We start from the raw sequence: 26985 nt of genomic DNA, 5'->3' as shown, positions 1-26985 counted from the left end.
AAGGATTGAAGGAGTCTAGGGCTCATGTTGACTTTGCTTATGTTCGATGAAAATGGTAGACCTTTCAAACGTCGACTGCCTACTGTGCCAAAGTGATTTAGTTGTTAAACAGGAGTGAGGAGTGTGTTGATATAATGGTAATTATTGTCAAAATTCCACTTTTAACCACCATCAGAATGAGGCAATAATTAAGAGTAGGCAAAGTGATCATGTCAGGTGAAACTGTATATCAAATGTTTTACCATTGCAACATTCACAGTCACATTCACTGTGGTTGTCTGAAGCAATGTGTGCTGTAGAGTTCTTTGGTTATTCCCCAATTTCCAACAAAGTCAATGAGCGTCATTACTATCTGTCCTGATTACCATCTGAGATAAACTTGTATGAGTTCTTTTGACTCCTGGCTCACAGTTAGTACCCAGACAATCTTAACATCATCCCCAAACCTACTCTGAGCTGTATGTTTTTGTTGTTGTCTTAAAACAGGTTTTAACAGGATGCCTAAGCCCTTTTCTGAGATGCTTTGTGGATATGGGCCATGTTCTGTTCCTGTACACTAAAGCTGCGTTTACACAGGCAGCCCAATTCTGATCATTTTTTTCACTAATTAGTCTTTTGACCAATCACATCAGCTCTGAAAAAGATCTGATGTGATTGGTCAAAAGACCAATCAGTGGAGAAATATCCGAATTGGGCTGCCTGTGTAAACGCAGCCTAAGAGTCAGTCACTGATTCAATACATGAGTCACTGACCACTGAAGGATGTGCAGGATATACTGGTGTTGCACTTTCCCCACCCTGTCATTATCACCAATATTTCTTTGTTTCCGTTGAAAAGAGTCACTCTCAGCTGGCCATGACATATATTAGTTTTACTGCAGATGTCAGGAAATGATTTAAGAGCGGGGGGGCCTGTGGAGCTGGACAGGTCATGTCCGGCAGGGAAATGTAACCTACTCCCCTTCTTGGATAATTTTATTAAATGGAATAGTAGGTCTTTTTGTCCTCTCTTCAGACATGTGACCGTAGCATTTGTCAAATGAATATGTTTGCATTCCCTTCTTCAAGAGGCAGTTGGTTCTCTCTTCACCTAGTATTTGAGCTTTAGTTGCTTGTTGTTTGTGCTTCTTTTTTGCTCCAAAGAAAGGAAGAAGATATCTTCATCATCCATGGTTCTGTGCAACTTCTCATATTTCTTTGCTCACACGGCGTCATTTAAATATAGGCTATTAGTCAATCCTACTCTGGGTGTCATCACGTCTTAAGAATCTCAGTTAGTTTCTGCTTTGCATTCACTTTGCGGTGATGGATGAGGTAAATGAATAAAACTATTCAGCGTTTGCTGTGGCCTGGCAAGCTGCACTAAAATAGCAACTTGTAAGTAACAACTGCCACTGTAGAAGTGTATAAAAATAAACTTGTGGTCTGACTGCCCTGAAGCCCAGTCTAGGACTCTAGGTTTCACGAGGCAAAGTGGTTTTGTCTGGTGTTTTTCATTTAGCATTTTACAATGCGAACATTCCTTAATACAAGACCACAATAACTGCTGTACGCTTTGTTCCATGTTCCAAGTGTTGTTAATGTACTCTTTTGTAATAATACAACGTATTCTTTGTAATCCCTCCAACCCAGTAACCGTTGTTGAAATCTGAGTGAACAACAAGCGCAGAAACACAAAATTCATTGTTTCACTATTAGTTAACTCCTAAATAGAAAACAAGACATAGCTCATTGTTTCAATGTTAGTGAACCAAGTACGAAACAATTAAAACAAGCCCAGACACAGCCATCCCATCCCCCATTCTAATAACAACCAGCAGGGTTTTAATACGTTGATACTGAGTGAATCAGACTGAATCATCGGAGGCCTCAGCATGCCTGAGACCAACCCCTACTTAATGCTACATTCCTGAGCATAAAGCATCTGAGTGCTGATCTAGGACCAGGTCCTCCCTGTCCATGTTGTCGTGTTCATTTGGGTCTAAAATGCCAAACTGATCCTAGATCAGGATTCCTGTCTGCTCTACTCCTCAGTCCGAGCTGACCCAGATCAGGGCCTCACGGGGGAGTCACTCCATGCTTCCCAAACCATTTCCTTAGTCACTCACGAGACTGCCCAGGAGACTGCCCGTAAATCTGGGAGCTGTTCTGAGTCAGTCTGTAAGCAATAGGCTATGTGGCCAATGGGCCTATGTCTCCTGGCAGGCAGCACCATCTTCTTTTGTGGAAAAATTTTGCGTGTGAACTGAGAGAATCTGTTAGAACTGAACTGGATGTCTAGGATAAGAGTAGCAGTAGTTCATGTGGTTGGGTTTTTCGTCTCTGGTTATATGGACAAATCAAGGTTTCGCAGGTGTTAGCATCTTTTGAATTTCGGAAGGAGAGGGGACGTTCGGCCCGTAACTTGCAGAGAGAGAGGGCGGAGCTCCTCCTTTCGGATCCGCTCCTCTTTCTAGCATTTCTTGCTATAACGTTTGGTAATTTTGGATAGTCACTCATGAGACTGCACAGGAAAACCATCAATCTGGGAACTATTCTCAACGTCAGTCTGTGTCAGCACTTAATATACAGTACACAGTATGGTCTACTGTATATGGCTCAGCTGGTTAGGGCATGGTCCTAGCAACAACCCAGTGAGTTTGAATCCAGAGGCTACACAGATCTAACTTTGGTTGGCTTTGGATGAAAGCGTCTGGGAAAGTACACTGCTCAAAAAAATAAAGGGAACACTAAAATAACACATCCTAGATCTGAATGAATGAAGTAATCTTATTAAATACTTTTTTCTTTACATAGTTTAATGTGCTGACAACAAAATCACACAAAAATAATCAATGGAAATCCAATTTATCAACCCATGGTGGTCTGGATTTGGAGTCACACTCAAAACTAAAGTGGAAAACCACACTACAGGCTGATCCAACTTTGATGTAATGTCCTTAAAACAAGTCAAAACGAGGCTCAGTAGTGTGTGTGGCCTCCATGTGCCTGTATGACCTCCCTACAACGCCTGGGCATGCTCCTGATGAGGTGGCGGATGGTCTCCTGAGGGATCTCCTCCCAGACCTGGACTAAAGCATCTGCCAACTCCTGGACAGTCTGTGGTGCAATGTGGCGTTGGTGGATGGAGCGAGACATGATGTCCCAGATGTGCTCAATTGGATTCAGGTCTGGGGAACGGGCGGGCCAGTCCATAGCATCAATGCCTTCCTCTTGCAGGAACTACTGACACACTCCAGCCACATGAGGTCTAGCATTGTCTTGCATTAGGAGGAACCCAGGGCCAACCGCACCAGCATATGGTCTCACAAGGGGTCTGAGGATCTCATCTCGGTTTCTAATGGCAGTCAGGCTACCTCTGGCGAGCACATGGAGGGCTGTGCGGCCCCCCAAAAAATGCCACCCCACACCATGACTGACCCACCGCCAAACCGGTCATGCTGGAGGATGTTGCAGGCAGCAGAACGTTCTCCACGGCGTCTCCAGACTGTCACGTCTGTCACATGTGCTCAGTGTGAACCTGCTTTCATCTGTGAAGAGCACAGGGCGCCAGTGGCGAATTTGCCAATTTTGGTGTTCTCTGGCAAATGCCAAACGTCCTGCACGGTGTTGGGCTGTAAGCACAACCCCCACCTGTGGACATCGGGCCCTCATACCACCCTCATGGAGTCTGTTTCTGACCGTTTGAGCAGACACATGCACATTTGTGGCCTGCTGGAGGTCATTTTGCAGGGCTCTGGCAGTGCTCCTCCTGCTCCTCCTTGCACAAAGGCAGAGGTAGCGGTCCTGCTGCTGGGTTGTTGCCCTCCTACGGCCTCCTCCACGTCTCCTGATGTACGGGCCTGTCTCCTGGTAGCGCCTCCATGCTCTGGACACTACGCTGACAGACACAGCAAACCTTCTTGCCACAGCTCGCATTGATGTGCCATCCTGGATGAGCTGCACTACCTGAGCCACTTGTGTGGGTTGTAGACTCTGTCTCATGCTACCACTAGAGTGAAAGCACCGCCAGCATTCAAAAGTGACCAAAACATTAGCCAGGAAGCATAGGAACTGAGAAGTGGTCTGGGGTTACCACCTGCAGAACCACTCCTTTATTGGGGGTGTCTTGTTAATTGCCTATAATTTCCACCTGTTGTCTATTCCATTTGCACAACAGCATGTGAAATTTATTGTCAATCAGTGTTGCTTCCTAAGTGGACAGTTTGATTTCACAGAAGTGTGATTGACTTGGAGTTACATTGTGTTGTTTAAGTGTTCCCTTTGTTTTTTTGAGCAGTATATATTATCATATGACATATTACACTTGAAATGATGGTCCATCAATGATTGTTCTTTCATTGGATGAGTGTTCCCATCATGACCCCACCAGAATGAATGAGGGATATTTTAGGAATGGTTTCAGGCTATTAACACCAGAGATATCAAGGGAGATAAAATGAGTAATTGAAGACTGCCGTTGCATAAAGGAAGGGACCAATGCAGACACAGTGGACAGATAAGAGACACCTTTAAATACTACGTGTAAACGCATATCTGAAAATGTGGGCACAATCAGAACGTGGACAAGATCAGGACCAAGGAGGCATTTTAGCGCCAGGTATAAACGGGGCTTAAGACACACTGTCAGACTAGAAATCTTACTGATTGGGGCTTTAATGCAACGTTTCCCTTTGGCACTTTTGCCATCGAATTAGATATTGGCAGAATCAAAACTGAATTTGTCACTGAGCTGTTTTTGTTCTCTTAGATGTAGCAATTGCGCAATATATTGATGGGTCAAGCTTCTTCCTGGAGCAACTGAGGGCATTTCCTGTTCTTTTGGTTGCAACAAACACAACCTGTTAGTGAATACTGTATTGTTCTAGTGAGATACATACTATATTGTCAACCTCCAGCCCACTGACTGGAGGTTGACAATGATTCACTATTCATTGAGCATGTATGAAATCCTGTGTGCTCCTCAGCTTGTTTCCCACAGACTCGTGCACCCCATGACTGCCGTGCTTGACACAGAGCGGTGCTGCAGCATGTTAACAAAAACAAGTGCCTAACGGCAAGAGATATTATGAAACCATGAAGTACTGTGGAACTAATGCTCTTAGCTAGTGAGACTTTTCTGCTTTTGGCTCATCGTGCAATTAACTAGATGACTCCTTGGTGAATTCTGTCTGAGTAAAGCTATTCAGTTCCACTCGAGCATTAGCTTATCATAAAAAAAATGAATGATTGTACTGTCAGATGAAGGAATGCAATGAATATGTAAACATTTCTTTTAGCTTTTCTTTAACATAAACAGTGTTCTCCCCTTTTTCTCTGTCCTACTTCTGGGCTGAGATGAGTAGTGTCTGATAAAACTAAGACAAACACTATGGATTTGTTTAGGCACATTTTTATTTGTATTACAATCAACAGTTTCCTAGGCCATTTGAAGTCAAGGATGCATTGGACTGAATTATTGCACATGTCACAATAAGCAGGTATAATACAGTACAGTATTTCATTTCAGTAAGCCTATCTCTCTCTCACTTGTAATATTCATTAGTAATATCTTTCAAAAAAGAACTAATATCAATGTAATAAATACATTTTCGTTTAAAAAAAAAAGACACAATGGCTTGAGCACAACTTAAAATGAACATTCATATGTACAATTCCATGAAGGCAGCATGAGGCTCTCCCTTCTTTTTTGAAGCAGCCTATAAAAACAAGTACAACTGCTAGGTTTATTTAAAAGGGAGTGGTCTACTGTAAAAAAGAATAATAATAATTATACACAATTATTGTAAAAAACAAAACAAAAAAAACCACTGTGTTAGAAATGCACCAGCAATTCTGTTCCAGCATTTTCCAAACCACTTTTCCACAGTGGTTTGAGGAGGACATTTTGAGACACCACCATGTTGATGTTGAGTCTTCAAAGACATTCTCCACAGTTGACTTTAGGCTCGGTCCTCCAGGACCTCCTAGAGCCTGAAACATGGACTAGGCTCCTCCTCAAAGCCTTGTCTTCCTATGAGTCACCATACTGCTCCATGCAGCAGTCATCATCGACGTGGCATGGGGGGAGGCTTCAGTGCAATCTTGTGGCTTGCTCCTCCTGAGGTCTGCTCAACACACAGGGATCAATTAGACGGCCATCTTGAAACGTGCCCTTCATTTCTGGTTACGCAAAGAATTACGAACACAAAATGTTTACATTTTTTTTACTTTGACTTTCCTGCAATGCAATGGTTTCAGAAGATAATTTTTTTTTTTTATCTAACTGCTATGAAGAATTTGCGAGACACAACTACGAAAAATGTGTTAGATAAACAATTACTTGTGGATATTTGCTGGGTACCTTTGGTGCTGTGGGCTTGACTGGAGGCACTGGGTAAGGACTGGACTTGACTGGAGACACTGGGTAAGGACTGGACTTGACTGGAGACACTGGGTAAGGACTGGACTTGACTGGAGGCACTGGGTAAGGACTGGACTTGACTGGAGGCACTGGGTAAGGACTGGACTTGACTGGAGGCACTGGGTAAGGACTGGGCTTGACTGGAGGCACTGGGTAAGGACTGGACTTGACTGGAGACACTGGGTAAGGACTGGACTTGACTGGAGACACTGGGTAAGGACTGGACTTGACTGGAGACACTGGGACGACAGGCTTGATTTTCTAATAGAACAATATAAAACAATTGACAATCAGTTCATGATTAGACTGTGTGGAGACCATGTAGGTACTTGTTATAACAGTTGTTATACCATGTTGTTAACATGTTAGTCATCGTAATGGCTGGAATGACTCACCGGTTTGCTACTCAGAGTCGGCAAAGGCTTTGATGGAGGTAGAGGTTTAGTCTGATGATCAAATAAAAATGCTTGTATGAGTTTGGCACTGCAGAATACATTTCTAAGATTCCAGAGTTTATTAATATGATACATTTAGTTATTTCAATTGGCATAGCTCACCGCTTCAATGCGAGACTGTGGCTGCACTGCAGGCAAGCTCTTTGGTGGCTGCAAGACAACATTTTCTCATAAATATTCCTCTCCATTTAATTGGCATTTATTTTTCTTTCCAAATATCCCTGGTCTATTCCAAATATACCAACGTTAACTTTAGGCAGGCTATCTTTATGAGTTCAGCAGCTGTTTCACTTCTTGTTGCTATCAATATATTTTACATAGGAACTACACACATGTATGATAATACTAGTAACTCCACATAAAAGGTCTTCATCAGTCAGCCTGGAGTACTGGTAATTCTAAGATAATGTTAACTTGTGGTAATGTAGCTCACCTGTGGAGGGGGCCTGGAAGGGACCACAGTGACAAACAGAGCGGTGCAGGCTTGTGTTGCAGATGACTCCATGAAGGTGGGTTGGCTAATTTGGGGGGGCTTGTTCAGAGGTTTGCCCTTCGCACCCCTCTCCCGGAACATTGGGTTCAACTGGCCGGAGGTAGAGTGGACTTTCCTGCGCATCGCACATCAATATGTTGATTATGTACCAAATCATTTCAAATGACAACTGCGAAGTGGCATTAACAATTCGTTTTAAAAATGTGTATGTTCGTGGAAAAAAACTCACCTTTTGGAGGTGTAGTTTTCTCTCTTGTTTTTCTTGCAGCACATCAGTCCTGCAACCAGGAAAGTGAGCAGCAACAACACAGCTATTGCTGCTGAGATGCCAGTTACCACCCCAAACCCGTCTGCAAAGCAAAACATAACCAATCATTAAGATGTTAATTTTCATGAACAACAATGCATGTCACAACAGAGTGAATGAGGCGTACCTCGAGGCAAGTCTGAATACTTGACGTCACAGTAGGGTGGAGCCCAGTCTGGGTCACAGTGACACTGTCCCTTGTTGTTGCACACCTAACAAAAGAGCGCACAGTGTGTGATGATTGGGTCCATACAATTCTAGCTAAGTTTTACTAACGACTCGAAAATCGACTGCCAATGCACTCACCCCATTGTTGTGACATTTGGATGAACAGTCCTCCGTTTGACCATAGACTTTGACATCTTGGCATTTGTGATCATAGCAAACCTGTGGAAACAAAGAACTGTTCACTTCATTTGCCCTCTCATATGAATACCATGAATTCGTGTCCATGAATTCATATAGACCCTACTGAGGGGTGATTTGGAATTCATAAACAGTCTTACCTCCTTCATGCCACATTTAGTTCCTGTTGGGACCATGTCCAGAGATCGCATCTTATCCTGGTCCACTGCTATGTTGCATGTCCCCCCTCCCTGCATACTGTAGAAGGCCTTCTGCCCAGTGATGGGATACTCATCTCCTCCAGAGCAAAATAGTGTTCCACATTTCATATTCCTAGGAGAAGAAAACAAATTGACTTAGTATTTGACGTCAAAATATGGCAACATGTTTCTTAACAGCACAAACGTATGGAAGTCTTGTAATATCTGTTTTCTTCTATTTGTAAATTGCCTCGAGGAGGGACATTGTGTGGTCACATTCGATGGGAAACAGGAAATGTCAGAACACAGGAAGTCAGATGGGCGGGCACGTACTGTGGTGTGCAGCGAACAAAGCCATTTTTGGTCCTTCCGCAGTGGGCTCCTTCATTGCCACCCAGGTTTAGATTAAAGCAGGAATCCATGCCTACTTGTGCCGCTAGAAAACAAGAGAAAGGTGTGACAGTCACGACATGAATCCTCACTGTAGATGATCATCGTTGCACAATATGACGTTCTACCTGCACCGACCGAAGGAGATTATATCTCGGCCTGTTTTTTTTTTCTGGAAGGGTTCTGCTTTGTGCTAATGAAATAACATCATACGGTTTTGGATGGTTACGCCGTGCCATAACTAGTGCCGTGTAAATGATTGGCTATGTACTTAAAACAATAAAGACAGAAGTACCCGGTCCCCACAGTCTCTTGCAGTGTTGCTGAAGTGTCGGACATTGCCCATTGTAGCAGTAGCCCTGACCATAGCTACAAGGTTTCCCATTCATCTGAAAGGTATCTTCTGGGCAATGCTCTGAAGTTCCAGTGCAGTACTCTGCCAGGTCACAGTCACCGGCAGCACTTCTACACAAACTGGCTGCTTGTTTCAGCTGAAGATTGAGAAAAAATAGTTTAGTGGTTGAGGAAGTACTATATTTGTACAGTGCTTTTCAAACATTACGCTCAAAGCGCTAACTTCAAAACGAAAATTGGACTCTACTACTACAGCAAAGTGTATGATTCTTGGTTAGACGCCAAGTTTGGTTCTTACAGTAAAAATGGTATTTGATGACTGACTATGCCTGCTGAAACGTCAGTGCACGCTGTCCCTGATGCTCTGAAAAGAATACAGAAAATTGAATAATAAAGTTTATGCAAAATCTTTGACTGCGGACCCATTAAACCTTTTTGTTTGTCTGCCTCCTACAGTCCCCTGACTGTCATACTAAGGAAGGATATGTGCAGTACAGTAAAGGGGAACAAATGCATCTGTTTCCTGGTATTATTGCTGCCATTTCAACCCTGGTTTCTCCGAACACTACTTCTCTTCTGGCTATGTTATTTTCTGTTTTTTTGCTGGTTGGTTAGTTGCAGTTGGTTGGGTGTGTCTGTCTGAGTGGTGATGAGCAGAGAGAGATCAGAGGTGGACGTTACCAGCTGGTCTGACTCATTCAATCATACGGTGATGAGCAAAGAGAGATCAGAGGTGGACGTTACCAGCTGGTCTGACTCATTCAATCATACGGTGATGAGCAAAGAGAGATCAGAGGTGGACGTTACCAGCTGGTCTGACTCATTCAATCATACGGTGATGAGCAAAGAGAGATCAGAGGTGGACGTTACCAGCTGGTCTGACTCATTCAATCATACGGTGATGAGCAAAGAGAGATCAGAGGTGGACGTTACCAGCTGGTCTGACTCATTCAATCATACGGTGATGAGCAAAGAGAGATCAGAGGTGGACGTTACCAGCTGGTCTGACTCATTCAATCATACGGTGATGAGCAAAGAGAGATCAGAGGTGGACGTTACCAGCTGGTCTGACTCATTCAATCATACGGTGATGAGCAAAGAGAGATCAGAGGTGGACGTTACCAGCTGGTCTGACTCATTCAATCATACGGGATGAGCAAAGAGAGATCAGAGGTGGACGTTACCAGCTGGTCTGACTCATTTAATCATAGGTTTAATAAAGCACCCAGATTTCCCAGGATTTTACATATGCACAAAAATGCACAAAATGCACTTACCTGGCAGTTTTCACAGCATGCTCCATGAGCACAGCTGGATCCCTCAGTGAGGCGACAGGTAGTGGGGTCACAGCAGGTATTCTTACACTCCTAGGAGGGCCAAAAATCACACCAATCAATTACAAAAGACAAAATAACGATTTAATCTACCAAATGTATCGTTTAGTCAGTCATCCAAAATGTATAATTTACAGTGCAAACAAAGCAGTCATGCGTGTGTATTTTTTTCTCGCCCTTTTATAAGCTTTTGCAAAGTTTTATCATCCTTACAACAAAGATAAACCTTGGATTGAGTCAGTGGAATAGTGTAAGACGATATAATCAATGCCAGTGCACCTTGTGAGCCTGACTTACCTCCACAGTTCCACAGTCACACTCTTCTCCCGGGTCCAGGAAGGCATTGCCACAGGCAGGCCCCACATACAGCCTATCAGAGCCAGGCGTGTCCAGCAGACATCTGGGATTGGCTCTCTCCAGGAAGTCACTCAGCTGCTCCTGACTGCAGCCACTAAACAGCCCTGGGTACTCTGACCTAAAGGCGTGGGAATGATGGCTCACTTTAGAATGACTAACATAATAACTAACATAGGGAATTCCTCACCGTGTCAACGTGTTAGTGAATGTGTAACGTGCGAGTGTTTTTGTATTTACCTGACCCGATCTGCCATGACACAGTTGTCGTTGGACAGCGATGTCCCACAGGTGCAGCCTGAGGTATCATGGGACATGCCCAGGTTGTGGCCCATCTCATGAGCGATGGTTGAGGCAACGCCAATAGGGTTTCTATTGTGGTCCTGGTTGACTGCACCTGAACTTCCAGTGCACATGGCAAGTTTATTTGCCAGTCCGACAGTATCGCCCAAGAAATCTTTACCACTGTTGAAAACAACAACCGAATGTTGGAGGAAAGCTTTAGAACTGTCATTAGCTTTGCAAACCCACCGAAACAAGACATTTGGCCATCGTTTCACTGCATTAAAAACAACATTTTATATTGATATTTTTTACAGCATATAATACCAAACAATAGAATAATGGAAAAATGATTGTGATTAATTGCAATCCATTTCCTTCCACACAACACAAACACAAAGAAGATAAGGCTAACTACTCACGTGACAAACTGGGCATTGTCATGCTTTGCCCTCTTCAGAAGGTCGTCTTGGCGCCACTGGAGAAACCTATTCAGGGTGTTCTCAGGACTGATCGTGACGTCAATGTGATCCCTAGTAGTCCATATCTCCAACCCCACCAGCATGACCCGGATGTTCAATGGCCGATACAACTAGGATGTAAAGACAGAGGTCTTTTCAATAACTCCTTCATTAATATAAGATATATGTACTAGAGACAGGTGGGGTGGGGGACTCCAGGCCCTAGGCCCTTGTTATTACAGTAGGCTAATTCAATATAGCATCCTAAGTACCTGTAACTAGAGCCTGGACCAGCTCAGAAAAACTCCTTGACCTAACTATGCTCATGCAGCCATTCACAAACAAACACACAAAATTACTTCCTTGAAAAGGTACCTTATCAACATGATTGGCAATTTCCAGCATTCGACCTTGGGTTTTGCTTCCAAATAGTTTGTACTGAAAAAACAACAAACACACATAGGTTAGCCACCAACAAAGGCTGTCAGGAAACAAGACAGAAAACATACATCTATATTGATACATAACATACCTCTGTATAGTCAGCCACCAGATACATCTCCACAAATCTTTGAGGCCCAGTGATGGGTTTACTTTTCTAAAAAGAAAAAAGAAAAAAAAGAGAGAGATAAGAAAACATTGGACTCTTCTTACAAGATAAATACAACATACATCATCTCTGAACACTTTGGATGTGTTTTGTGTAAGTAACAAAAAGGAAGCATTAGTAAGTAACTGCGTACCCAGCCTTTGGACTTGAAGAGGCCTAAGAGTCTGGGGGCCGGTCCCTGGTCATGGTCATAGACCGTGCTGTCGTTGGAGTGACCACAGCTGGTCTTGTTGGCTCTGAGGTGCTCCTGCCTGTACAGAGCATGCTCCCCATCGGCAGAGTCTCCTAAAGGTTCAACCAGGTAGACTTTCTGCTCAGCCCTCACAAAGCCACTGGAAAGACACATCAGAGGGTGGTTTTCTAAGTGTTGCATTGACAATCAGTTTCTCCCCAATGAACATAGCATTGTTCTTTCAAACGATATGATATAGCAACTCTAATCATTGTCTTGGAGGTGAAATGGCACTACGTCATAAAAGACAGGTACATTTCTAAATGTGTAAGACCTCTTTCAAAATGATTTCAACCCCAAATGTTTGTCATTCCTATTAAACATCTGTGGAAATGTAGAAATGTTGAATTTCTCAAAAGAATACTTTGACTTCCAGTGAAATGTCAAGTCATTCAAGTCATTCAAAAGTGATTCATAAAGTTCAGAAACTGCTGATAGAAAACAGGAAATATGGAGATATCTCACTTACCTAATGCCAGAACAGATTCCAACACTAACGGATGAATCCTCAATGCCTTGAATATGACCATGATAATAGCAGTGGTCCTAAAATGTTGAAATGAATACAAGTATTGGTTGAGAGCATATCTTAAAATACTGTACACATTAAATATGCATAACATGCAATGAATTTAAAAAAATTCAACAAAATGTAAGCTATTAATTGAAATGGCTTAAATACCTCATAATTTGGAAATGTTGTCACCCGCCTTCCATCTTCTGAATACTGTGTTTCAGCGTAATGCCTCCCAATAAGTTGCCTATGAAAAGAGTAAGAAGAAGAACAATTCATATAACTGCTACCAAATATGCTACCAAAACTCGTCTAGTAATTGGTGGACAGTTAAAAATGATTTACCTATTTTTCTCCAGATGAATAGTGTGGTTCTCTCCATCAATGGTTAATGCATATTGTAACTCGTCAGGATAAACCTAGCAAAGACGTTGTTTAGTTGTCGACAATGAAAAGCTATCCTGTTCTTTATAAACACCCTTCATCATCGGGATTTGAAATATTTCCCTAATTTGCAGGGAACCACTATTACCTAATTATAGAGAAAATATAACGGGATGTAAGCACCTGGTTTGAGAAAATGTTTCTTTTGACCCGACCAGTCAGTCTCTGAGGTCGGACTACATCGTAGCGCTCCACATGATCCAATTTCCTTGCGCCCTTGACCAGTACAACTGAAAGAACAGACATCCAGACCTACTTTAACAGTCATCTTTTCCTTATAGTAATTGTCATTGATTTAAAGTCTAGACTGTAGACCTTGATCACACTACGAGCATCATACAAGTGATCAACTTTGTAATGTTATAAATAAGTACTAAATGTGCTATTAACATTTGGGCTAATTAGGTCGCTGTGCATACAAATACTGTACAGTAAAACACACCTTATTTTTTGTAGTTGTTCATTATAATTATATATGATTATATGTAATATAAAGACCTTCAGATAGCAAATATTAAACCATAATGATATATTTTCAATTTACCCCAATACGTGATGCATAACAGGAAAGTATATATAGTGTATCGCATGGCTGGAGTGTAATATCCCAGAGTTTCTCAAATGTGCTGTACGCACCGATACTAATTTGATAGTGAACACAGAAATGAAGCAGCTCTTTCCAGTGCCGCCTCTCCGTGACGTCAGTTATCGCCAAGGGGCAGCCATTCCTCGTAGCAATCATGACATCACTCACATATTACCGGAAAACCGGTCGAGATGATTGAAAACGCTATAAGGCCACGCCTGACGTCCAAACCGATATTTCAGAATTGATTAAAATTAGGTGAAGGTTAGGGTTAAGGTAAGGATCAGTTTTACGTTTTTGCTAGTCGGTTTAAGCTTCAGCTTATAGCCTCTTCCTTATTAATAGGGGTGAGTGGGGTAAAATTAGCCATTTTTACATTCAGCATCACTAGGTCAAGGGAAATATAGTATTCTTTCTTACATAGATTTCAGGATGTGGAGTATCCATGTAAATAATAAAATGTAATGTAAACATAACTGTTTTGAAAATATATAATGTCCAAATAAAAGTGACCTCTTGGCACAACTTACCAGGTATGGGGTAAAATTAGTATAAGGACAGGGTAAATTGAGCCGCCTTCACATTCGTGGGCAAGTTCTCTGCATTTGAGTGATACTCTTCAGTATCACTCAGTGTATTTTTTTCATCCCTTGCTGCTGCTCAAATGGACTTCTTCCCTTCACTATCAAGAACCTCAAAGGGGGCTAGACCCCTGCTTGTTTACCATTTGTATACACGGGGCATGATGATGTTACTTTTTTTCAATCTTTACTAACGACATGCCACTGGCTTTCAGTAAGGCCAGAGCGTCTTTGTCTGCATATGACTCACCACTATCCACGTCAGCTTCTACAGCGGCTGAAATGACTGTAACACTTAACAAAGAGCTGCACTTTGTTTCAGAGTGGGTGGCAAGGAACAAGTTAGTCCTAAATATTTTTTTTAACTAAAAGCATTGTATTTGGGACAAATCATTCACTAAACCCTAACCCTCAACTAAATCTTGTAATGAATCATGTGGAAATTGAGCAAGTTGAGCTGACATTAATGATCTGCATGTCAATCTCTCATGGGTCAAAGTGGAAGAGAGAATGACTTCATCACTACTTGTTTTTGTAAGAAGTGTTGACAAGCTGAATGCACCGAGGTGTCTGTTTAAACTACTGGCACACAGCTCAGACACCCATACATACCCCACAAGACATGCCAACAGAGGTCTCTTCACAGTCCCCAAGTCCAGAACAGACTATGGGAGGTGCACAGTACTACATAGAGCCATGACTACATGGAAATCTATTCCACATCAGGTAACTGATGCAAGCAGTAGAATCAGATTTTAAAAACAGGTAAAAATACACCTTATGGAACAGCGGGGACTGTGAAGAGACACACACAAAAGGTAGACACACGCATGCACACACAAGTGTTAGCACGCACTCTACACACATGTAGTATTGTTGTATAGTGGTATTATACATTTTGTATTGTAATGTAGTGGTGTAATAATGTTATATGATGTACCGTTTTATCTTTTGTTTAATATGTAATGTAAGTGGCTTAATGTGTTTGGACCCCAGGAAGAGTAGTTGTTGCCCTGACTATATTAGCCCACACCGCTACAAGGACGCACTCTCATGCTAGGTATATGACCTCATATTGTAGCATAGAGACCCCGACTGATGTATGAAACAGTCTTAAAAAACTATCTACTTCGGTTTAGATACAAGCATCATGAAACCTATAACACAATAAATGTATTTAACTTGGTGAAAAATACATTTTTTTGGACCTAACTTCCTTACCACTTTTCCCAAGTGGTTTCTTCTTCACAGACTCCATGAAATCCAAGAAACAAGGGGTGGCTCAACTAACCCTTTGGCACCCATTCCCCCCTACTGTTTACTGTCCTAGGTGTTTTGAATTCTGTAAGCAAAGATGACAAAGAGAATGCTTGGGAACATTTAATATTTTTTATTGTACACAGGAAACAAACAAAAAAACATGAGATAAAAAATAAGTTACCCCTATAGAGGTCCAGGTTCTTTTACTTCTTCTGAGAAATGCATACAGTTCATGGTTATTTCATCCTATGCCCCTCTTAAATGGGTTATTTAATCCTATGCCCCTCTTAAAGGGGTTATTTAATCCTATGCCCCTCTTAAATGGGTTATTTAATCCTATGCCCCTCTTAAAGGGGTTATTTAATCCTATGCCCCTCTTAAAGGGGTTATTTAATCCTATGCCCCTCTTAAAGGGGTTATTTAATCCTATGCCCCTCTTAAAGGGGTTATTTAATCCTATGCCCCTCTTAAAGGGGGAAACACCATAGAGCCGGTTTCAAAACACATCAATATATATGGTGATAGTTTCTTGAATCAAACACTAAACCGTTTTATGTTTGATACGTGGAGAAATGTCTGGGGGAGAAATGTCGTCTTTGAGGGTGGTTTTTATAATATGGGCAGGAGTAGGAGAAATAAATACATATTGCTTGGGTTACCGTCAAGCGCACTTTGACAATGCTATGCAGAAGCCTTCTGACTTCTCTCTATAGCCATCCTCTCAAGGCGCTCTGTGTAGAACCCGTTGAAATCCAACCTATGGAATCAAATTCAAAGCAGTTTTTACTAGGATTGTAACTATCTTAGCATATCCATTCAAGCAACCATCTATAGACCAGGAGTTTCCCACTCCGGTCCTGGAGAGCTGCGGAGTATGCAGGTTTTTGTTCCAGCCCGGCACTAACACACCTATTTCCAATAACCAACTTCTCACAGTGTTCAGTCTGGACCTTAATCAGTTGAATCAGGTGTGTGGGTGCTGGGCAGCAACAAAAGCGTGCGTAGCCAGTATCTCTCCAGTACCAGAGATAGACCTGTGCAGTAGTAGACTCACCGGTAGATGATGTTAATCATGCTGTGCTCACAGTCGTTGGTGCTGTAGACACTGAGCTTGTCCAGCAGGTCCAGGAGCAGTGTACTGAAGTTGCTGTCAAACTTGCTGATGGTGGCTTCGAAGCACGAGTCTGACTGCAGGGCGTCCATGTGCTCCGCTAGGAACTGACGACAGGGAACAACGACATACAGTTGAAGTCCGAAGTTTACATACACCCTTGCCAAATACATTTAAACTCAGTTTTTCACAATTCCTGGCATTTAATCCTAGTACAAATTCCCTGTCTTATGTCAATTAGAATCACCACTTTATTTTAAGAATGTGAAATGTCAGAATAATAGTAGAGAGAATGATTTATTTCAGCTTTTATTTCTTTCATCACATTCCCAGTGGGTCAGAAGTTTATATACACTAAATTAGTATTTGGTAGCATTGCCTTTAAATTGTTTAACTTGGGTCAAACGGTTCGGGTAGCCTTCCACAAGCTTTCCACAATCAGTTGGGTGAATTTTGGCCTATTCCTCCTGACAGAGCTGGTGTAACTGAGTCAGGTTTGTAGGCCTCCTTGCTCGCACACGCTTTTTCAATTCTGCCCACAAATTTTCTATAGGATTGAGGTCAGGGCTTTGTGATGTCCACTCCAATACCTTGACTTTGTTGTCCTTAAGCCATTTTGCCACAACTTTGGAAGTATGCTTGAGGTCATTGTCCATTTGGAAAACCCATTTGTGACCAAGCTTTAACTTCCTGACCGAGGTCTTGAGATGTTGCTTCAATATATCCACATCATTTTCCTCCCTCATGATGCCATTTATTTTGTGAAATGCATCAGTCCCTCCTGCAGCAAAGCACCACCACAACATGATGCTGCCACCCCCGTGCTTCACGGTTGGACACCTACACCACCCGATGTCACAGGAAGGCCAAAAAGATCATCAAGGACAACAACCATCTGAGCCACTGCCTGTTCACCCTGCTATCATCCAGAAGGCGAGGTCAGTACAGGTGCATCAAAGCTGGGACCAAGAGACTGAAAAACAGCTTCTATCTCAAGACCATCAGACTGTTAAACAGCCATCACTAACATTGAGTGGCTGCTGCCAACATACTGACTCAAATCTCTAGCCACTTTAAAACTTGGATGCAATAAATGTATCACTAGTCACTTTAAATAATGTTTACATACCCTACATTACTCATCTCATATGTATATACTGTACTCTATACCATCTACTGCATCTTGCCTATGCCGTTCGGCCATCGCTCATCCATATATTTATATGTACATATTCTTATTCATTCCTTTACACTTGTGTGTATAAGGTAGTTGTTGTGAAATTGTTACTTGTTAGATATTACTGCACGGTCGGAACTAGAAGCACAAGCATTTCGCTACACTTACATTAACATCTGCTAACCATGTGTATGTGACCAATACAATTTGCAAAATTTGCAAGCCTCCCCCTTTTTCTTCCAAACATAACGATGGTCATTATGGCCAAACAGTTTTATTTTTGTTTCATCAGACCAGAGGACATTTCTCCAAAAAGTACGATCTTTGTCCCCATGTGCAGTTGCAAACCATAGTCGGGCTTTTTTATGACGGTTTTGGAGCAGTGGCTTCTTCCTTGCTGAGCGGCCTTTCAGGTTATGTCGATATAGGACTCGTTTTACTGTGGATATAGATACTTTTGTACCTGTTTCCTCCAGCATCTTCACAAGGACCTTTGCTGTTGTTCTGGGATTGATTTGCACTTTTCACACCAAAGTACGTTCATCTCTAGGAGACAGAACGCGTCTCCTTCCTGAGCGGTATGACGGCTGCGTGGTCCCATGGTGTTGTGATACAGTAAATTATAAGTGAAATAATCTGTCTGTAAACAATTGTTGCAAAAATGACTTGTGTCATGCACAAAGTAGATGTCCTAACCGACTTGACTAAACTATAGTTTGTTAACAAGACATTTGTGGAGTTTTAATGACTCCAACGTAAGTGTATGTAAACTTCCGACTTCTACTGTAGGTAAAGACATTTTCAGATTGGGATACAGTCATGTTATATTTGATAGATCGTACTTGAGACAGAATACAAAACGTCCATTGACATCATTACGATACTCTTGTATTTGGTTGTTGTTCTATGTAACATACCCAGGTAAAACCCATGTCATACTTTGATGTTTTTACCTTTGAAAGCCATGCTTCAAGTTGTTTATAGTAGTGAGTATCTGCTCCAGATGAGTGAGTATGTGTGTAGTTACCTTGGAGGTGAGCCTCTTCTTCTCTTGCTCCACGGTGCGTTCGCTCTGGGTGGGAGGACCCTCCATGGTGCCGTGCTCCAGAGACAGACGGTTCATCTCCCGGTCCAGCTTCATGCTCTGGGTGAAGCGCTACACCAGGAAACAGACACACATTTAATAAGGATCAGCAGTGAGAGACACTATAGTCACACTGGGGGGTATTAGGCTACATATCACAATACTTCTAATGTGCATGAGTTGCATGTATTTGTATTTAATTGAAATACAATACCATTACGTGTAAGCTACAACAAGCTGCCTTGACATTCCCAGTTTTTGTAGTTCCACATCCACTAACCTGCATACAGTTGGTGAACATGACACACACGGACATGAGCTTGGAGAAGATCTTCAGCAGCTCTGGATTGGTCAGCATGCAGTCCTTCAGGCAGTTGTCCAGGAAGCTGGTGTGATGACACAGCACGTCGTCTATGTTGGAGGCCTGAGAGAGACAACGTGGACTATATTAGGGCATTCCTGGTCAATGCAGGGCTTGGCATGGTTATGACAGTGTGCACTAAACTGCAGCATGCAGTTATTAGGAGCATTTTAAATGAATGTAATATTGAAAATGGGGACTGGAAACAAAACGTTTGACCGCAACAATCTTAGGTCAAAGCAAAGTAAAGGCTTGTGGCTGACATTTGTAATGGATGCCAATCTACTACACTAGGCACAGAACAATTACGCCACAAGTAGCTATAGGCTGATACATGATAGCACTGAATGCTATCAAGGTGGGGAGCAGCCTTGGTTCCTTTCCACTCACAGATTTCAGGTTGTTCTCCATGATATGCCAGGTGGGCTCCATGACTTCAAACATCATGTAGTACTGGATGTTCTGGACAAAGTTCAGCATGCGCTGCCTCAGGGCAAACGCTGCTGCAAACCTTCAGGGAGGAGGATACCAGATAGCTCATATTAGATCTTGCTATTAGGAAGTTGGCACTAAGAGGAACAAACAAGGAAGTCAAGTGAAGAAGTTTCGTCAACTCACCACTTGGCCCTGTGCAAGGCGTACTGCTTGGCTGTTTTGTTGCTGATCCACACGTTGCACAACAGCCTCTCGACATGTTTGCAGTAAAAAATGTGGCGGAATAGCATCTGGTATCTCGTAAGCGCTTTCCTAGAAAAATACAAACTCGGAATCAGAACACATGGTTATAGTATTGGCATTTAGCATGCCCTGGGGGGGGTCTCAATAGATTGAGAAAAGCTACATTAGGGTAGAAAAGTATATATTTTTTATTTTAATCCCATCTTCAAGTGAGCTTTTTTTAGCCTTCATTTAACCAGGAAGTCATAACGAGGTCAGAAGACCTGGTCTTGGATATAGGCCCAGTGTACCGACCTGTTGATGATGAGTGACAGCGGCCACTTGACGATGTAGTCGAAGGAGAAGGCCTCCAGGCCGCTGAGGGCCACCTCGGTGGGGTCGGCATTGATGATGGCCTTCTCCTGCTTGGTCTCGATGGCCAGCACCCGCAGCAGTTGGGTGATCACGTCATGTGGCATCAGGTCAATCTGGGAAACAGGACCAGAGGGTGAGTGGAAGAGTTCAGTGTGATGCCCCTCCCAAAACAGTCACATTACATACCAGTTGTTAAACTTAAGTCTTTTATATGTATAGCCTATAGATCGCAATTTCCCCTCTTCCAAAAATAATATATATTATGGATCCCTATCCTTGGGTCCAGCAAAATTAAGGCAGTGAACAGGGTGAACAATTTGCGGGGTGAACAGGCCATGGCTCGGGTGGCTGAGGTCCTTGATGATCTTCTTGGTCTTCCTGTGACACCGGGGGCTGTAGATGTCCTGGAGGGCAGGCAGTGTTCTCCCGGTGATGAGTTGGGCTGACGGAACCACCCTCCGGAGAGCCCTGCGGTTGTGGACGGTCCAATTGCGGTACCAGGCGGTGATACAGCCCGACAGGATGCTCTCAATGGTGCATCTGTAGAAGTTTGTGAGGGTCTTCGGGGCAAAGCCAAATTTCTTCAGCTTCCTGAGGTTTAAGAGGCGCTATTGCGCCTTCTTCACCACACGGTCTGTGTGAAGGGACCATTTCAGGTTGTCAGTGATGTGCACGCTGAGGAACTTGAAGCTTATGACCCTCTCCACTGCGGCCCGTCGATGTGGATCCTGGCACCACTCTACCAGGACTCTCACCTCCTCACTGTAGGCGGTCTCGTCGCTGTTGGTAATCAACAGTTGTCACTGTTGTGTCGTCAGCGGACTTGATGGTTCATTTGGAGATGTGGGTGTCCGGGCAGTCATGGGTGAACAGGGAGTACAGGAGGGGGCTGAGCACGCACCCCTGTGGGGCCCCTGTTGAAGATCAACGTGGCGGAGGTGTTGTTGTCTCCCACTTTGCTCAGATATCATATTAAAAACATTTCTCTCCACTCTATGGCAAAATGTGTAGAATTGCAGAAAATGTACTCTAAAGCACCCAAAAGGCCAGGGCCGGCTCTGACTGCATGTGTGGTTATGGATGTGGGTACGCAGACCCATGAGCCACTGCGGCCCCTCGTGAGGAGTTCAGATTTTTGGTGGCCCCCACCTCCATCAAAGTTGCCCATCCCTGCTATACAACTGTGATTCTGCCCCTCAGCAATTTTCTATTACTGTGCTAGAGTGCAGCAAACAGCAATGGATGCACCATTTGAATAACAAGATAATAAATGACTTTAGATTCACCTCAAAGTAGTCAATAGTGCCCCCAGCTGCTGTAAGCAAACATTAATATGGTCAGACTTATTTTGGGAAGGTTACACGAGCCTATTCATCATAATGCATGCATCATACCGTGTACAGTATGTATTTAGGTCATGATGATTGAACTAAACCCATTTCTAAAACTGAAACTGAATGAATAAGGTAACCACTAGATGGTGCTGCTGTTATCAATTTAGCATAAATTCCAGACTGGTACTCGTCTAGGATATTTCATCAAGAAGGTCAGAGGGGTTTGATATATGGCCAACATACCACGGCTAAGAGCTTTTCTTAGCACGACGCAATGCGGAGTGCCTGGATACAGCAGTCTAAGGCATTGCATCTCAGTGAGGCACCACTACAGACACCCTGGTTCGAATCCAGGCTGTATCACAACCGGCTGTGATTGGGAGTCCCATAGAGCGGCACACAATTGGCCCAGCGTCGTCCGGGAAGGCCGTCATTGTAAATAAGAACGTCTTCTTAACTGACTTGCCTAGTTAAATAAAGGTTACATTTAAAATAAATAAAACCACGGTTTATAATTACCTTCAGGTCATCTTTGAATGGGTCTGTGTTAGCAGTACTCATCCTCAGAGCCAGCTCTAGCAAGGCCTCCAGTCTGGGAGGGACAATGTCATCCACTGGCTTTTTCAGCTCCTCTTCTGTCAGATCCATGAAATGGACAAAGAAATCTCCCTTGTCCATTAAGAAGTAGTGCTTGATTGACCTAGGAAGAATACATCTCTTAGCATACAACTGAACAACAACCTCTCCCTCAATGTGAGCAAGACTAAGGAGCTGATCGTGGACTACAGGAAAAGGAGGGCTGAACAGGCCCCCATTAACATCGACGGGGCTGTAGTGGAGCGGGTCGAGAGTTTCAAGTTCCTTGGTGTCCACATCACCAACGAACTATCATGGTCCAAACAAACCAAGACAGTTGTGACAAGGGCATGATAAAACCTTTTCCCCTTCAGGAGACTGAAAAGATTTGGCATGGGTCCCCAGATCCTCAAACAGTTCTACAGATGCACCATCGAAGAGCATCCTGACCAGTTGCATCACCGCCTGGTATGGCAACTGCTCGGGATCTGACCATAAGGCCCAGTACATCACTGGGGCCAATCTACCTGACATCCAGGACCTATATACTAGGCGGTGACAGAGGAAGGACAAAAAAAATTGTCAGACTCCAGTCACCCAAGTCATAGACTGTTCTCTCTGCTACCGCACGGGAAGCGGTACCGGAGCGCCAAGTCTAGGACCAAAAGGCTCCCTAACAGCTTATACCTCCAAGCAATAAGATTGCGAACAATTAATCAAATGGCCACCCAGACTATTTACATTGATGCTCCCCTTTGTTTTATACTGCTGCTACTCGCTGTCTATTAGCTATGTATAGTCACTTTACAAATGACCTTGACTAACATGTACCCCCGCACATTGACTCAGTACCGGTACCCCCTGTATATAGCCTTGTTATTGTTATGCAATTTACTTGTGTTACTTTAAAAAAAAAAAATTTACTTACATTTATTTAGTAAATATTTTCTTAACTCTATTTCTTCAACTGCATTGTTGCATGTGATAAAATCAATTTAATTTGAACATAACAAATTAGAAATACCCTATCAAACTTGAATGATCTATTGTTTACCTAAGGCGTGCGACCAGCTCCTTCTCCTCCATCAGAAAGTCTAGAAGGACCTTACTGGCGTAGTAGTATGATTTTTCTATCTGCTCCACGTAGGCTCTCTCCTTGAGAGTGTAGAGGATCTCCTTAGCATCAGGACAAGTCACGTCCCGGCCACACTCTCTCACCACGTTGAGGTACTTCCCTATAGAACAGGATGAGAAGAAGAAGAAAAAAAACAGACAAACTCCACAACAAATGATCAGGACCTTGATACTCCTTGTTTTCTACACTATAAGAAACACTGTGAATTGCACTGGCCATGGTCAGGGTGCACTAAAAGGGTGATCTGAACAAATCTGATGCGTCTTACCTGTACTTAAAATTTTGTCTGCCATTTTCTGAAGAAAGGATGGAATTCTGTGCTGTACGATTGTGTACCGCTGATCCCAATACTTATCGTTGTAGTCCTCCTGGATCTTCTCTTTCTGTAGCTCGTGCTCTTCAACCATGAATTCACTATGAAGGTCAAATAAATCACAAAAACATGAACAAAACTAACTACTTGTGTGAAAATCTAAATTGCCATAATTCATGTTCAAGTCTGTGACATAATAGAAAAGTACCTTTTTGATTAAATGTAAGAAATGTGGAAAATGAGTTGCACGACAAAAAAACACAAAAAAAAAACACGATACCTGTAAGGGTCCTTGATGATGCCTCTATAGATCCATTTCTCCAGTATCTCAAAGTAAGGCACACTAGCTGCTTTCGTGAGGTAGAGGCACAGTTCCTGGGCTTGACTGTCTCCAGTGTAGTTGAAGGTACGATCGTGAAGGAGGCTCAACGTCGACCCACCCATGCAGTCTCCTTTGTCCACCGAGGAGGCTTTGCGAAACAGAACATGCAACCCACTGATTATCAATACCGGCATAACACCTCTGACAGATCGATCTAAAAAGCAATAATACAATTGAATGTCCAAAAGTGCAATGCAGATATAGCTACCAACAAACCAGAATATAAGTGTGTGTATATGGAATGGAATCAAGAAATTCCACAAATTAACTTTTAACAAGGCACACCTGTTAATTGACATGCATTCCAGGTGACTACCTCATGAAGCTGGTTGAGAGAATGCCAAGCGTGTGCAAAGCTGTCATCAAGGCAAAGGGTAGCTACTTTGAAGAATCTAAAATCTATTTTGATTTGTTTAACACTTTTTTGGTTACTACATGATTCCAAATGTGTTATTTAATAGTTTTGATGTTGTCACTATTATGCTGAAAATAGGAAAAGTAAAGAAAAACCCTTGAGTAGGTGTGTCCAAACTTTTGACTGGTAGTGTATATATGATGCATAAGGATCATACACTGAGTGTATAAAACATTAAGAACACCTGCTCTTTTCATGACACAGACTGATCAGGTGAATCCAAGTGAAAGCTATGATCCTGTGTTGATGTCACTTGTTAAATCCACTTCAAATCAGTGTAGATGAAGGTGAGGAGACTGCTGAAGAAGGATTTTTAAGTCTTGAGACATGGATTGTGTATGTGTGCCATTCAGAGTGCCTTTGAATGGGGTATGGTTGTAGGTGCCAGGTGCACCCGGTTTGTCAAAAACTACAATGCTGCTGGGCTTTTCATGCTCGACAGTTTCCCCTGTGTATCAAGAATGGTCCACCACCCAAAGGACATTCTGCCAACTTGACAAAACTGTAGGAAGCATTGGAGTCAACACAGACCAGCATCCCCATGGAACGCTTCTGACACCTTGTAGAGTTCATGCCCCGACAAATTGAGTCTGTTCTGAAGGCAAAGGGGGCGGGTGCAACTCAATATTAGGAAGGTGTTCCTAATGTTTGGTATACTCTGTTTATATATACGATTTATTGTATTGTATGATCATGACAGCTTTACCAATGGAGGCTAGGATCTCCATGGTCCTCATGGTAGGCTGGATGTAGAACCAGAGCTTCTGCAGGGAGAGCATGCCCTGCCTGTGGAGGTGCTCCAGCTGGGTCACCAGGATCAGGTACTCCTTCATCAGGGTCCTCATGGCCGCCGTCAGGGCGTGGTTCACCTGGCCGTACTCAAAGGACGACTTCTCCTCAGTGAAGCTGCCAGTCATAAACACAGCCAAACTGTTATACCAGACAAAACACAAACAAATTGTTTGCCAACGCAAGCCACATGATACATCTCCAGATGGTGTAAGGATCACAACTTGAGTCCCGCAGAAACAAAACATGACAGACTGACCAGGTGAATCCAGGTGAAAGCTATGATCCCTTACTGATGTCACTTGTTAAATCCACTTCAATCAGGGTAGATGAAGGGGAGGAGACAGGTTAAAGAAGGATTGTTATGCCTTGAGAGGGTGGTAGTAGGTGCCAGGCGCACCAGTTTGTGTCAAGAACTGCAACATTGCTGGGTTTTTCACACTCAACAGTTTCCTGTGTGTATCGAGAATGGTCCACCACCCAAAGTTCATCCAGCCAACTTGACACAACCGTGGGAAGCTGTTATGAGAATTTTGTTCCCAATGTTCATAAACTGAACTTCAATTAAACTACTCAGTCTGCACCCCAGAGTTCGTAAGGTTCTGGTTAAATGACACAGACGGAGGCCCAGCCTACAATAATCAACCAAGTTTATTCACGAGAGCTCTGAATATCATACAATGTACACAGCCTTTTATACCTAACATTTGGTCATATCATATGTCATACCCCTTACAGATGCCTCCTCCTCTTCTTTAACACTGTCAATGCTTATTTACAAGTCCTCTCCATCACATACATTGCTTATCATATCCTGCCCCATGTTACATAATCTACTGTAAGCCTAAAGGTTTCTCCCGTCCCTGGGTGGGGAGACCTTCTTCCTGTTATTAGTTTCACAGTGGTCACAAGTTGTCTGCTGTCTGTTAACAGTTCCCCTTTTTTCTTGAATGTCTTGTTTACATTACTAAATCCTTAAGCTTAAACTTTTCCTACACACATTAGTACCTTCATCTTATAATCACTCGGTTAAACATTTTCAGGGTGAAATCATTTAGTCAAACCTTTAATCATAACATTTTCATTATAGAAGCATTAGTCAACATGGGCCAGCATCCCTGTGGAACACTTTTAACACCTTATAGAGTCCATGTTCTGACGAATTGAGGCTGTTCCGAGGGCAAAAGGGGGGTGTAATTCAATATTAGGAAAGGCCTTAATTTTTTGTACACTCAGTGTATATTTCCTTGTTAAAGTTCACTCACCGTGTTATAGTAGAGTAGTATGAGGCGACTGGTAGTATCCTATTGACCAGCTCCTTGATGGACATGTCAAGGCTGGGGTCAACAATAAAGGAGCGGTTCTGCCTCCCGAGGACAGGCTGGGCTGTGATGTCTCTGCCATCCACACCGATCAGCACAAACAACAGATCATCAACCAAAGCCTGCTCCTGGGCTGGCAGGGGCATTGTACCTGATCATAAAACACCAAAGAGATTTGAGGTACATTTTCACACATTTTGTTATTGCATACTGTACATAAAAATGAGCAGTCACTGCCTTCAGAAAGTATTCACACCCCTTGACCTTTTCCACATTTTGTTATCTTGCAGCCTGAATTTACAATGGATTAAATAGAGATGTTGGGTCACTGGCCTACACACAATACCCC

General features: G+C 42.9%; 2 protein-coding genes across 6 annotated transcripts in view; both read right to left on the bottom strand.

Annotated features, from left to right (window-relative positions):
- Positions 1-5376: 5376 nt before the first annotated feature.
- LOC115158916 (disintegrin and metalloproteinase domain-containing protein 8) lies at positions 5377-13837 on the bottom strand. Of its 4 annotated transcripts, none has more exons than XM_029708345.1 (23): positions 13723-13837; positions 13302-13408; positions 13080-13153; positions 12903-12981; positions 12690-12766; positions 12122-12320; positions 11911-11976; positions 11754-11816; positions 11340-11509; positions 10876-11100; positions 10579-10756; positions 10225-10314; positions 8889-9084; positions 8537-8639; positions 8165-8336; positions 7965-8045; positions 7786-7870; positions 7581-7701; positions 7292-7466; positions 6961-7008; positions 6799-6849; positions 6323-6664; positions 5377-6107 (listed from the first exon to the last, which is right to left on the bottom strand). In XM_029708345.1, exons 1-23 carry the CDS (start codon positions 13766-13768, stop codon positions 6048-6050), a joined length of 2808 nt encoding a protein of 935 aa, XP_029564205.1. In that variant the 5' UTR covers positions 13769-13837; the 3' UTR covers positions 5377-6047. The 4 variants fall into 4 exon arrangements, with proteins under 4 accessions (XP_029564205.1, XP_029564216.1, XP_029564232.1 ...); XM_029708356.1 differs by having other exon boundaries at positions 6344-6664; XM_029708372.1 differs by having other exon boundaries at positions 6033-6162; positions 6344-6664.
- Positions 13838-15719: 1882 nt separating this feature from the next.
- Positions 15720-26985, bottom strand: part of LOC115158895 (gamma-tubulin complex component 2) — a 14870-nt gene continuing 3604 nt past the window's right edge. For both annotated transcript variants that reach the window (XM_029708327.1, XM_029708319.1), the window contains exons 6-18: positions 26580-26787; positions 25232-25431; positions 24009-24198; positions 23684-23829; positions 23335-23515; positions 22224-22404; positions 20311-20483; positions 19957-20085; positions 19729-19849; positions 19258-19401; positions 18921-19049; positions 16660-16823; positions 15720-16362 (exon numbers count right to left, since the gene is read on the bottom strand). In XM_029708327.1, the coding sequence (XP_029564187.1) occupies positions 16287-16362; positions 16660-16823; positions 18921-19049; positions 19258-19401; positions 19729-19849; positions 19957-20085; positions 20311-20483; positions 22224-22404; positions 23335-23515; positions 23684-23829; positions 24009-24198; positions 25232-25431; positions 26580-26787 (2042 nt within the window). In that variant the 3' untranslated portion in view covers positions 15720-16286. The remainder of the gene's footprint in view (positions 16363-16659; positions 16824-18920; positions 19050-19257; positions 19402-19728; positions 19850-19956; positions 20086-20310; positions 20484-22223; positions 22405-23334; positions 23516-23683; positions 23830-24008; positions 24199-25231; positions 25432-26579; positions 26788-26985) is intronic.

The sequence above is a fragment of the Salmo trutta genome, chromosome 2 (genome assembly GCF_901001165.1).
Source record: "Salmo trutta chromosome 2, fSalTru1.1, whole genome shotgun sequence".
Lineage (NCBI taxonomy): Eukaryota > Metazoa > Chordata > Actinopteri > Salmoniformes > Salmonidae > Salmo > Salmo trutta.
Note: the sequence above shows the minus strand (reverse complement) of the source record. Positions and strands in the feature narration are given on the sequence as shown.